Below are 13,079 nucleotides of genomic sequence, written 5' to 3' on the forward strand. Positions count from 1 at the left end.
GGAAAACTTACACCACTGAATTTAGAACTTACTATAAAGCTACAGTGTGGTATTGGCATAAGGATGAATAAACAGATCAATGGAACAAACAGGGTCCAGAAATAGACCCACTTATATGATCAACTGATTGTTGGCAAAGGTGTCAAAGCAACTCAATAGGGAAAGAAAAGTCTTATCACAAACGGTGCAAAACAATCAGACAACCTAATGGATTAAAATGAACCCCGACCCCTATCTTACACCATATACAAATTAATACAACATGGATCACAGATCCAAAAATAAGCGTTAAAACTATAAAACATTAAGGGAGTATCTTTGCCACCAAGGAGAGACAAACATTTTTTATAAAGGACACAAAAGTAAAAACCATAAAAAACACAAATTTGTAAGTTAAACTTCATCAAAATTGAAAACTTCTGCTCATCAAAACGCAGTGCTAAAAAACGAACAGACAAGGCAGGCAGTTGGAGAAAATATCTGTGAAATGTTAAGTCTCCAAGGACTTGTATCTGAACACACACACACACACAAAGATACCAGTAGCCAAATCGACATGAAAACGTGTTTATCATCATTAGTCATCAGCAAGATGATGAAAGTTAAAAGCACAACGAGATACCACTACACACCCACTAGAATGGCTAAAAATAAAAAGACTCACATCAAAGGGCTGTGAGGCTGCAGAGCAACTAAACTCTCAAAATCGAGGCTGGGAATGGCATCACCAGCCACCATGGAAAAAGGTTTGGGTGCTTCTTATAAACCTAATCACACACCTACCCTTTAATTCAACAATTCCACTCCTAGATACTTACTCAAGAGAAATGAGCATATTATTCATAATGGAACTTTTGAATGGGTAAACAAATTATAGTATTTGAACAAATTATAGTATTTGATACAATGAAATATACCTCAGTAATTAAAAGCAACTATCTATCGATATACAGAACAACATGAATGAATCTCACAAACGTCACAGCAGAAGGAAAGCTGTAGGACTCCATTCGTTTGCAGTTTGCAGTTAAGATTCATCGTAAGACAGGGAGGCCTTGGGCAGAGTCCTGGACACAGTCCGGGAGGGAGACTCGCTAGGGAGGGGCTGGGTGGTGAGGCAAGTGCTCTGTACTGTGACTCGGCTGTGCTACTCAAGCGTATGCATCTGTCAAAACTGTAAAATTAAACGTGTGCCTTTCAATGCCGTTAAATTTTACTTGAAAACAAACAATCCAAAAGAATTTTAAAAGAAAATAATCAGGTTGGGGGGCGGGGTTGGGTGAAGATAAGAATGCAGAATGTCGGCACTCGGTGACAGGGAGCTACCTGGGGTTCATTACACTCATTTGTTTTAACTTTTCCATTATAAAAAGTCTTTCTCCCTCTAAGATCAAGACCAGAGACCAAAGGAAGACATGGCTCTGTCAGGAAGCAACTGCTCGTCTGAGTGCCAACCAACAAGGATCTCTTCAGGGTACCGAGGCTGCTCCCTGCCCCACGTTTTCATTCCAACTTGCCGAGGAAAACAGTGGACTTGGTGTCAGAGGACTTCCAACCTTGGTAAGCAGAGACAGACCGCAGTCCTCCCTTCCTAAACCCTCAGCTGTGAGCCCACCAGCAGACACCGCCACCCACCTGCCCAGCCGTCATCAGCATCGGTGTCCAGGTCGTCAAGGCCCCTCAGGTTCTCCGCGTTGATGATGGTGGGCCTCGGCGCCCGTTCCGCCAGCTGCCTCAGTGGACGGATCGGGCGGGTCATTCCCAGCCTGTTTTCTTTTCTGATGAGAGAGAGAAGGGTAAAGATGCTGGACTCGTGTCAAGTATACATATGGAAGCAAACACAAATAATTTTCCAAAAACTAAGTCCTACACTGCAAAGGTTCACGTGTGCCCTTAATATTAAAACCGTCTCCTTTTTAAAGAACACACAGTGAACAAATATATCCTCGAGAGAAGTTCTGCTTCATTCTTCAGTTTTATATGCTCAGGCTAATGTCTAGGGTAGCAGCAATAAACACTGGCCACACCTTCACCTGCCAGGAACTTGAAATCTCTTGTCCTGCCCCAGCCTCCTCACACACCCTGGGTCTTGAGCTGGTTTCTCTGAGGTCTCCAGAAGACAAAGCACTTTCACATGTAAGCCCACTATCTTGTCCAGTATCACCAACCAGGCTAATTTCTACATACGGGACTATAATGCAATAGCCTTACCCGTCTTGGTCATTCATCTGGAACTGTCTAAAAGGAACACGGGGTTCAAGACGGAGCTGGGGAAGGGGAAAAGTCCCTCGTTCCACTGTACTCTGGTTCTCTGATGACTGTGGCGAACACATCTGAAACACAACATCAATGAACACGGTTTTCTGGTAATGACCCAGATTCTGAGTTCCACCTGCATTAGAATTTGTTTTGGAAAATGGAAAATGGGAAAAAGAAACAGGAAAGTCTTGGGGTTTCCCAATTAATCCCATCACCATCTCCCCCATTTCTTTCCTGCTGTCAGTACGCAAATCTGGGGACCTGTGTCTTGGGGAACATACCTGCCTCTCCTTCTTCTAAAGAGCTAAGGCTAAGATAACACCCACATCACCAGGGAGAGAAGCCAGAGGCCCTTAAGATTTGAAAAGGAGGAGAGAAAATGCAAAAGTAATGGAAGCCTCCAAAGTAGGGTATCAGGGCAAAGAAACTGGGAGGGAGAACCCAAGGTGGACATTCAACCACGTGAAGTAGGTTCTGCTGGACATGAACAATCTGACCTCACGGGGGAAAAAATGCACACTCCGAAGACTTACAAAAGCAGGAAGCATGTCATGGTATGTAGGTGGGTGGTATACATTCCCCATGAACTGTGAAGCCCCTTTTCGGACAGGCTGAGCCGGGCGGAGAGAGGGGTCCTTAGAATCGCTGGTACATGACGAGGAGGGGGCTCCGTCTCCCGCACTCGAGTTCCTGCTGCCCAGCTCAGTTGGGGAGGCGCTCAGAGACGTGGCAGAAATTATGTTTCGCCCACCGCCCTCCCTCCAGCTTGTCACATCTGGAAATTGAAAGAGGGCAAAAGGGGAGAGGAAAGAGGAGGGGGAGGAGGGATTGTATGAGGTTCTGAAGGTCAAGGGACCCCCCTCACTCACCAAAAAATTTTTAAAAATTAAAAAATAAAAAAAACAAAAGTGAAGAATCAAGTCGACTGGTCAAGTCTGTCAGGGAAGGTGGGGGGCAGACGCCTGGGCCATGAATATGAACTTGCTGAGGGAGTCTGACTGTCAGAGAAACACAAAATAAGGTCCACTCAGAGAGGAGGCAAGTGGAAACGAGACGTGGTCTTCATCGACTCACAGAAACTACACAACCTCAGACCTAACACCCCAAAGAAACCAAGATGGCCCCAGTGAAAGCAGCCTTGGGTCATCCCTTCCACAAATACTGACCCCATTTCTTCCACAATCATGCTGACCCCAACGGGACCAGCACTGGACTTGACTTCAGAACCAGAGAGAGTTCCTGACACGTGTTCAAGCTCCACTCAGCACTGGCACCTCTAGTCAGAGACTCCCCAACTGTGAAGTGAAGCAGAGCTGCTCTCCCCACCGAGAGGGGGGCTGGAAGGGTCTGGGGCCCTCCCCACCAGGCCTCGCCCCACCTGCTCTGGCAGCGGCCTGTGGGGCCCTCCCACAGGTCACAGATTGAAACCTGCCAACCCTCTCTGACCATCTTTTTAAGATGATGCTTTCCACTGCAAATGTAGCAAAGCCTGGCGGAATTAAGAGGCCAACGAGGAATCAGATGAGCCAAAAAGACTCCTCTTTTCAGTCAACTTGTAGTTAGGAGTTGAAACACGAAAGGTCCCTGAGTACCTGACCCCTAAGAGAATGGAACTCAGGACCGGAGCCACAAAGCCAGAGACTGCTCCCAGCTCTTCAGGTACCTCGTGCGTGATCTTGGCCAAGCCCCGGTCACCCCTCAGGCCATCTGCTTCTTCATCTTCTCAAACAAGGAGATGGAAGTGATCCCAGAAGCTTCTTCTAGTTCTAAACTGTTATAATCCTGCAGCAGCTCAGCTTAATTAATCCCAGAAAGTTAAAGTTCTTGGCCTAAGGAATTTGATTATATATTTGGAGCAGCCAAAATAACCCAGCATAGGCTGCTGAAAAGGCAGTATGTTTTATGAGAGTTGCACAGTGATCGTTTCATTTATAGGATATCTGTTCTCACTTTGGGATACCTTGGGGATTAATCAAAACAAGCAGATAAAAGTCTCTCATATTTCAAAACCTGATCAACCCCCCGCCCCAAGGGCTACTTCAGAATCCGTGATTAGAACAGATGGAAAATTCCATTCCTAAACAACACCTTAAATACTAACCACCCAAGGCCACGAAGAAAAAAATAGTACCAGTAAGAATTGCTATACAATCCTGCTGACCCCCTTGGCCAGACCCCAGATGAGGGGTCGTGGAGACTAGTGCTGGGCCGGCTACTCAACCAGGGGAACGTGTTTTAAAAAAAAACAGATTCTAATTTGGCTGGGGATGGGCGAGGGATGGAAATCAAGACTTTTTAACAAACGCCCCAAGTGATTCTGATAGGATTCGGCCAAGTTTGGGAACCACTGATTAGAAAACAAGCTCCTGAATCGGCAATCAAGTTAATTGACCCTTGGTCCGTCTGTCCTTGCCGTGACCACCCAGGTACGGCAGAACTAACATCTGATGACTGCTGGGAAGGCGGACAGGTCTGGCCTGACCCAAAGGACAAGAAAGGAGGAGTGACCTCCAGCCCAGCCCAGGGAATAAGTCCAGCAGATGCATGGATCAGGTACAGGATCAACGGTCGTGCTTTCCAGGCAAGGAACCTGGCTCCTCGAGAAACAGCATGCTTCTAAGAGGGCAGAAAGACAAGGGGAAATTCTGCTGTTCCCATGGGTGCCCAGACAGGGGCTGCAGTTCACTTACTCTGAGGGCGGAGGCTTGGTCCTGGCCCATACGACAGATCTAAGACGCCCTTTTCTTTGCCAGCCTTGTCCTGCCCTCCAGCTGCTTTCAGCGTCGGAAATTCCTCGGGAGAGAAGGATAACAGTCGGCTTGAGGCCCTTAAACCTGTCAAGAGAATTGGAAAGATGTATGGAGCAAGCGAGACTGGCATCCACAGTTCTCTGCTTTAACAACGGCACACGCCGGCAGCCACGCTGCCCTGAAGGGAGCTCCTTCCTGGGGTGCTGTCTGCGCTGGCCTTCTGTGCCCGCAGAGTGGCACTAGGGTTCCCTGAGGGTGACAAAGGGAGGCTGCCCGCAGACCGCACCAGGCCCCTCGCCAGCCACCCTGCCGGAGCTGGTCACAAAGGGCAGGGGGTAAGGTATGGCAGCGGTTCCAGCCCAGATCCTTCCCTCCCACTCCTGGAAGAAGGCAGTAAGGTCCTTCCGGTGGCCCTGGGGGGCGGATAAGCATGGTCTTTGGTGAAATCAGCCCAGTGAAGCCAACTGCTTTTGGGTGGAGGTAACGCCCTGCCCCCCAACGCCTCCACCCTAGATTTACACCCTCACCCTAGATTTATGCCTCTTTGTTTGTCCACTCCAGTTTACTATTTTCCACAGAGATCCTCAAGCCCTACAAGACCAAACATTTCACTCTTGCAATCTGGGAACAACTTCTTTGTTCTTTCATTCATTCCCCTACGCTATGAACTCCTGCAGAGAAGAAGCCTTTTCTTAACTTTGTTCCAATCACTCACAGCACTTAGCACCGGGAACCTGCAATCGTCTTTTCGATGAATAGACAATAATAAACGATGCATTTTAGGGTCTAGAGTGGGATTTGGTCCCTCTCCTGGAATACACAGCACATGTCCCGCACCACACAAACTTAGTAACAGCAATATCACACAGTAAAATGTCCAACTGTGACATGCCTTGATCCCTAGACAATACAGCCAAATCTGTCCCTAGGTATTACTGATTTGAGGACCTGCTAACTCAGGCAGACTTTGCCGGAAAGATGCAGCGGGGATTAGTGCAGATGCACAAGGCGGTGACTCATTCACCATCCCACTTAGTAAAAAGGTCCAGGGTCAAATGAACATGCCGGGGGGATAACTGGACACATTATTAACCAATGATTAACCTGAGAGACAATCGCCAAGTGTCGCAAAGGAGCACGACTGCTCACATGGTGGCTTCATTATGTTAAAAGATCGTTGGCAAGAATGAAATACGAAAGTCATGCTTTAAAAATACGGTAGAGAGACTTCCCTGGCGGTTCAGTGGTTAAGACTCTGCGCTTCCACTGCAGGGGGAGCGGGTTCCATCCCTGGTCGGGGAACTAAGATCCCGCATGCCGTGCAGCGCGGCCGAAAGAAAAAAAAAAAAAACAAACAACAGCAAATGCCTAGTACTTTTTTTCTGCCTCAACAATCATGAAGGTATTATTCTAATCATGAATTAAACTCACCCTCCACAGATGAAAAAGATAAAGTGAAGAACTCAAAATCTCAAACCAAAGTAGTAGTATTCCTAAGGTTTGAACACCCTGTAATGTTCACCCACCAATTCCTCCTACCATCTGTTCTCTGCCATGAGAAACTGAGGCAGTGAAATCAGGGGCTTCTTCTGCGGCCCCAGATGGAGCTGCCGGTGGTGCTCTGGCAGCACAGCCCACTAGCCATGTGCCTCTGGCCTCTGCCTGAACCACACAAGCAGGCCTCCTGGGCCTGATCCAGGTGAAACAGACCAAACGACCACCTTCTACATGGAGAGAGTCTGTCAACTCAGGAAGAACCCTTCTGAGTTCCGAAGACTCATGAACATGTTTGCGGGCCACACTCCCAAATCCCCACGGCCCTGGTGGTATCGCGGACTTGTGACCCCGGCGTAGGAGGGGAACCAGAAGCCGGGTTCCCGCCCCGGCCCCACCTGGTCGGCACGTGTCTGTTCTCTCCTCTTGGGCTACTGGGCTCTGCCGTCTCCCAGACGAGCTATCACATGTTTACAGAGTATTTTACTGTTTTAGGATTATTTTCTAAATCAAGTTTTCTTTTGATAGGTAATACAATCAAAAGATTCAAAGGTAAAAAAGCCTTAAAAGAGCGTAAACAGAAGCCTACCTCCTACCCTCGTGCCCCATCTGCCTACTTCAAACACCCTCACAAAACAGGTAGTCTTCTGTTTCGTTCCTTCTCTCCCTTCCTCTTATGTTTCCTTCCAGAGATTTTTTTTTAATGCGCATACAACATTTTTAGAAGCGTACTTTCCCTCTCCCCAGTTGTTTGCACAAATGGTAATATACTCTGCATACTATTCCACACTTTTTTTCACTTAAGAATATGTCCTGGAGATCTTGCCAGATCAGTAGAAAACTGCTTTTTTTCCTTACAGCCAAGTAGTGTTTCATTAAAGTACCATCTTTTGATGGACATTTCAAGGGGCTGTGCCCAATCTTTTGCTATTACAATGTTGCAATGAATAATCTCGTGCGTGTCATTTCACACAGCTGTAAGTATCATCTACAGGGTGATTTCCTCCAAGTGGAACCGCCAGGTCAAAGGGTATCCGTGCTGGTGTGTGACGGGCAGTGCCAATTTACACTAGTTTTTTTTAATCTCTGTAAGTTCTTGTTAAATTAAAATGAGTATTCCATTTACTTAAGGAAATTCCAACCTTATGGAAATGAAGGCTCTAGAAAGCAAAGAACCACTGTTAACAGTCCAGTGAGTCGTCTTCATCACGCCTCCGTGAAGACCTTGCTTCCAGTCTGAAGTGCCTTGTTGCATCCCCGCCGCACCTGGCCCCCCTCACCCTCCAGGCTGGGGCAGCCGGCTGAGCTCCCCCTGCCCTTTCTCCTCTAGGCGAGCTGCGGCTCCAAAGCCTCCAGCACACCTACGGGCTGAGGAAGCGGTGGCCTTCAACCGCACAGCGACCCGAGGCCAGAAGGGCCCGTCCTTGGGGCGTCGGAGTGGCAGGGGTGTGTGGGGAAGGCGGCGCACGGAGCTGGTTTTCTACTCTAAGCCATAAAACGTAAAGTCTGGCCAGGCCTTGGCTGGCAGGGATACGCAGAGGACAGAGGGCAGTGCCGGGACAGGGGCCAAGGGTAAAAAAGGCAGCCTGTGCTGGTTTACAGAAGAAAAAGCAACTGCGGTGTAGCCACTCACACCACCGTCCCTCTCCATCCAGCTCGGGGCTCCGCCCAGCGTGCTAGAAATACGCACGCCAACACTGGAAAATCAGGAGAGTTCACGTAGAAAAATCTGGATTTTTGGCTCCTCTCAAGAACACCCGCTGACCCTGGGCCCACATTCTCAAAGGGCTCCAGATGCTGGAGGGGAGCCAGATTTCCCTCTGCCCCAACGCCCCTCAGACACGCCACTCGGGGGCCGCTCTGCTCTGGGCCTGCCTTGGAGCCATTTCAGTCTGTTGCTGGCATTCACTTAAAACCCGGGGTGCTTTCCCCTTCCGCTCACCCCACATCGTCCCTGTGCTGCACCACTGCAGCCGTCGGAGTGCTTCCCCTGTGCCAGGCGGGACGCCAATGCTAACAAATACCACGCAACCTCCGCACGCTCTGGTGGCACTGCCCAAAAGCAAGCAGTTCCCAGGGCTGCTGATGTACAAACCCAGGTCCAAAGCCAGCGCCCCGTAGGCAACACCTCCTTCCCGGGGGCCGGGGACTCGCTCCAATAGCGGCTCAGCCGACGAGGGAGCGCAGGGCCAGCGCCGCCGGGTCTCCTCCGCACACCTCGGGAGGGCTGTCCTTAGCAATAACGTTCAATGAAACCAAAGAGCTGACGTGCTCTGCAGAATCAACACTTCCACCGCCAGGGCAGAGGCAGTAACTCGCTCAGGGAGGAGAGTCCACAAAGCTGCAAGCCCAAGACTGCCTGGACAGAACTGGAGCAGTCCAGAAAAGGCACACATCCCTCCCACCCGCCCAGCACAGCGCCACACACACACTTACCACCTTCGTGTCCTGCTGGCTTTCCATTCAGCTGTGCCCATGACTTTGGTCCACCTGGCGCTGAATTTGTATTCTGGAAGAAGGAAGACAATGAGAACAGGGCCAGCCCAGCGGTCTGCTGTCCACTCCCTGAGCGAGTCAGAACAAGGTGCCCGCCCTCGGGTCCTCACCTTAGGTCCAGACCCTACACCGACGTACCCACTACCACCAGCCGGGCAAGGTCCAACCACGCGGGCTTTCCATGCAGCCTCCCAGTCGGGCAGCAGCCTGGGGTCAGGACCCACGGCCACATGACAGACGAGGAGCAGGCCGGAGGGCAAGCGGCCAGCTCAGTCACACGGCAGAGCCAGCGCTGCGCTCGGAACATGCTGCCAGGCCGCCTCTCATGCCCACACAGAGCCACTCTGTCTTGCTCCAGGGACAAGACCAAACCCCAATTCTAGTGTGTCTGAAAAACTGGGTGGCGCCGCTAACAGAACACGCGCGCGGGAAAGCTCACGTGCCTGACGAGTCGCTGGCCGGGCCACACCACTTTCCACAATCACTGCCGTGCCACAAGGCACCACTCCCCAGGTGCGAGGCCTTCCGCCTCCACTGATCTGGGCTTGCCCGGCTCGGCTCACCTCTGCTGAAAGCTCACCGCACGCCAGGCATGGTGCTCATGGTGCTAGGCACACCAGGGTCACTTGGGTTAGACACTCAGCTAGGGAGGCGGGACCAGGACTTGCCCCCACCCCAGGCTGTGCCCAAAGCCCCTTCAGGTCCCCAACCACTGAACTCAGCTACCTTCCCAACAACATGCTACTTCACAACTGAAGGTAAAGATACACAAATCCAAGCTGATGCAGCGTGACGTTCCATCACGTACTGGACTAGATCCCGGGTAAACAGTTACCCCTTCTTCCCATCCTCCCCCTGCCGCTGCCACCACACACACGCAAGGCAGACGGCTGTCTCACCTGCCTTCGATGCAGAGCTGAGCAGGTGCAATAACCCATGTATTTATCACAGACTTGCCCTGAGTGCTTGACCTGAGTGGCCTGGAGTGCCCACGGTCCCCCGTGCAGACCACACAAGGGAAGTGCCAGCACCGTGACAGGGGCAGGGCAGCCCCTGTTGGGGTTGAACAGCCCCTGAGGGAAGGGCGAGGCTCCGGACCAGCAGGAAGCAGAGGGGCCCCGGGGCACTGCCATCCCACAGCCTGCAGCTTGGGGTCTGCAGCCGCAGGGACGGCCCCCGCCCTCACCCTCCGAAGGCACTAAACCGGAAGAGAAGGCCTAGGGGCCATGAAGGGGTTACTAACACTGTGGCAAATCTCACCCCACAGCTGGGAACCTCCGGGGGTCTCCTCCCCACACCGTCCCCGCACGAGAGGAGAGCTGGTAAGTGCCAGGCGGAGGGCCCGCGTGCCAGCTCCAGGACAGGGCCCGACCCGACCGCAGTCCCCGCGGCACCCGTGCTCCACAGGTGCCCAAGCCGCACGCAGGCCCGGCCCAGGCCTGTTCGTCTCTAACAAGCTTGGAAGGTGAGTCTGACGTAGAGCCAGGGCTGTAGAAACAACCAGGGCTCCTTAATCGCACTCAGCTTCAAATTCTGGGAAACAGACACGAACTCCACACTACATGCTCTGACTGATCAGCAGGTCCCAGCGGATTTAGGCCAATGAACATGCAGTCTCGCATGAATGTGGATTTCTTCTTGCTTCTCCTTTAATTTCAAAGCACAGTTCAGTGTTGGGTAGGGAGGGTGTCCGTCTGGTAAAGCCATAAGCTCTCCCCGCAGATGGGGACGGCACCTCAGTCCTTCCACTGCCCAGGCAGCAATGCAAACTGAGTCGTTCTTTCAAGGGAGCCAGTGAATGCCAGGTATCTGCCTAGATTTTTTCTGGTCTTCTAAAAGATTCAGACATCTCGTCTAGATTTCTAGCTACCGGATACTGGCCCCTGTAACCCACAGACAGACACCAATGGACCAAGTACAATATGAGCTCTTGATTAAATCATGACTCTCTGTTTAGAGGCATATGAAGTGCATCGACAAATAAAGGATTATAGCTCAGTATTTCCCAGAGGATGTTCTGAGAGACACTAGTCTCTAGAGACATTCAATGAAAGAGGTTTCCAAGGACAAATACATTTCGGGACCGCTGTCCATGATGTCCTTTTCTTGGAGACTCACAGGACACATTAGCATACTGAAGACCCCGAGAGAAAGTATGACATTAAGAAAACCAAGCGAAGGAGCTTGCTTCATTTTGTTTTCCAAACTCACCAGACCACTGAACCTTCTGTAGCCTAACACTTGCTGTCTCCTTATGGCACTTGCTTCTGGGGAGACGCTGCGGGGGGCCCGATCTAGCCTGTAGCTGCCAGAGTGACTCACCTCAAGCTAAGGCAACTGGAATCAAATTAGGCGTCGATATTCTATTCTGCATCTGGGGTCTTTCCCAAGAGTCACTCGTCAGGTTTGCCTCTGGAATGAGCACGTCACGCAGAGCCACGCTTCTCAGCGACAGCTCCCATAGGTCCCCAGCGCCAGGGAGCTCAGAGGCGCCAACGCCTAGGCAACCATTGGGACCGGGTCCCCAGCACCTACCTCCTGACTGATGGACTGTGTCGGTTTCTGCAAATTGGAGACAGATTTCTGCAAACCCGGCTGCGGCAGCAACTCCGGCGGCTGAGAGGCCGTCGCACTGGAACTAGATAAAGGCAGGACACACACAGGAATTAGACAGGCACCGGCCATGCCCACAAGGTCCCTCCACATTCCCGAGAGACAGGGCTGCTCGCTGGCTGGGAGCAAGACCTCCTCTGGCCAATAAAAATACCTTCCCCGGCAGACTCCTAGGCTGGCCAAGACAACGAGAAACTGGACCACGTGTGAGGTCTGCTCACCGACACCTGATAGGACAGGCCAGCCCTCTGCCTTTCCGCAGAGCCTTCTGTCTGCAAAGACTGAAAGCTCACGGCAAACAACGAAGTGATGGAGGATTTGCCACGAGGGAGACTGCGTCGGGGCAGGGAATGGGCTCTGAGCTCCCGCCCCTCACTCCTGACCAAGAGCTCACAGCTCCTCGGGGGCTGATCTCTTTGAAGCATGAGCAGATTTTTTTTTTTTTAAAACCTTCTCTTGGCTTATAAAAGAAACATATGCTCATGGTAAAAATAAATAAATACATATAACACAGAATTTGTCACGATCTCATCCTCCGGAGAGAAACTCAAGCAGATTTTTCTACGTATATTAGCATAACATTTTGTAACACAAGTAGGGTAACACCATACATACAGTCCGGTTAACTCGTGTTTTACTCAATGCCCTTGACATCTTTTCATGACAACACATATGGATCTACTGCTTTCTTTTAATGACACAGTACAGGTGGATGGGCCACAATGTGCCAACCTCCAATTTTTCTTCTATTACAGATAAAACTGCAACGAGCATTTTTGTGTACACATCTTGGCACACCTGTGTGTACGCAATTCAGTAGTCTAAGTTCTTAGAAGTGGGACAGCTGGATCAAAAGACGTTTTAAAGTTTAAAAGGTACCGTGGAGCTACCCTCCAGCAAAGGTGCGTCTGTGGATCTATACCCCACAGGTCATCTTCTGAGAGCAACAAGAAAAGGTTCTGAAGGAAGATTTCTGCCAACTCACAGCCTTCCAGTCACTTTCTGTTCAACCTTCCCCCCGACAAGCTTCACGGGGGACAGCAATCCCCTGGCCAGAATCTGCCCGATGCCGGTGGCTCAGCTGAAGCCAAACTCTACACACATCCAAGGCTTACTCAACCGAGTAACTCACCACCTGTGATTATTACACAATGAAGGCCACTGACCCTCCTCTCTCACATCACCTTCTACCTGAAATAGACGCTTCCAGGTGGTGTCACTTCTGTGGTCTCCAAACACTGAGTCCCAGCAGGTGTGGCCCCCCTACTCGGCCACCTCCCTGACAGCCTCGTGAGGATGTGGCCCAGGGGCAGCAGAGAAGCAGCGCCGGGGTCTGCTGCCCCCCGCAACACTCACTCTTCACACCCGGCTGGCAAACATGTTTCAGCACACTGGCCTCGTTGAAGATGCCTGATGCTTTCGATGCCACTGGTGCGTAAGACTGGATAGAAGGAGGGAGCAAGGCTG

The 13,079-nt window shown here is 50.9% G+C and overlaps 1 protein-coding gene across 21 annotated transcripts in view; it reads right to left on the reverse strand.

The window, feature by feature from the left end:
• Positions 1-13,079, reverse strand: part of PRRC2B (proline rich coiled-coil 2B) — an 87,726-nt gene that overhangs the window by 44,485 nt on the left and 30,162 nt on the right. For 20 of the 21 annotated variants that reach the window (XM_082468078.1, XM_082468084.1, XM_082468083.1 and 17 more), the window contains exons 4-9: positions 11,535-11,637; positions 8,940-9,012; positions 4,950-5,093; positions 2,793-3,034; positions 2,212-2,333; positions 1,636-1,778 (exon numbers count right to left, since the gene is read on the reverse strand). In XM_082468078.1, coding sequence (XP_082324204.1) covers positions 1,636-1,778; positions 2,212-2,333; positions 2,793-3,034; positions 4,950-5,093; positions 8,940-9,012; positions 11,535-11,637 — 827 coding nt within the window. Of the gene's footprint in view, positions 1-1,635; positions 1,779-2,211; positions 2,334-2,792; positions 3,035-4,949; positions 5,094-8,939; positions 9,013-11,534; positions 11,638-13,079 lie in introns of those variants that run through there. The other variant, XM_082468077.1, reaches the window with a different exon arrangement.

The sequence above is a fragment of the Balaenoptera physalus genome, assembly GCF_965194825.1.
Source record: "Balaenoptera physalus genome assembly, chromosome: 7".
Lineage (NCBI taxonomy): Eukaryota > Metazoa > Chordata > Mammalia > Artiodactyla > Balaenopteridae > Balaenoptera > Balaenoptera physalus.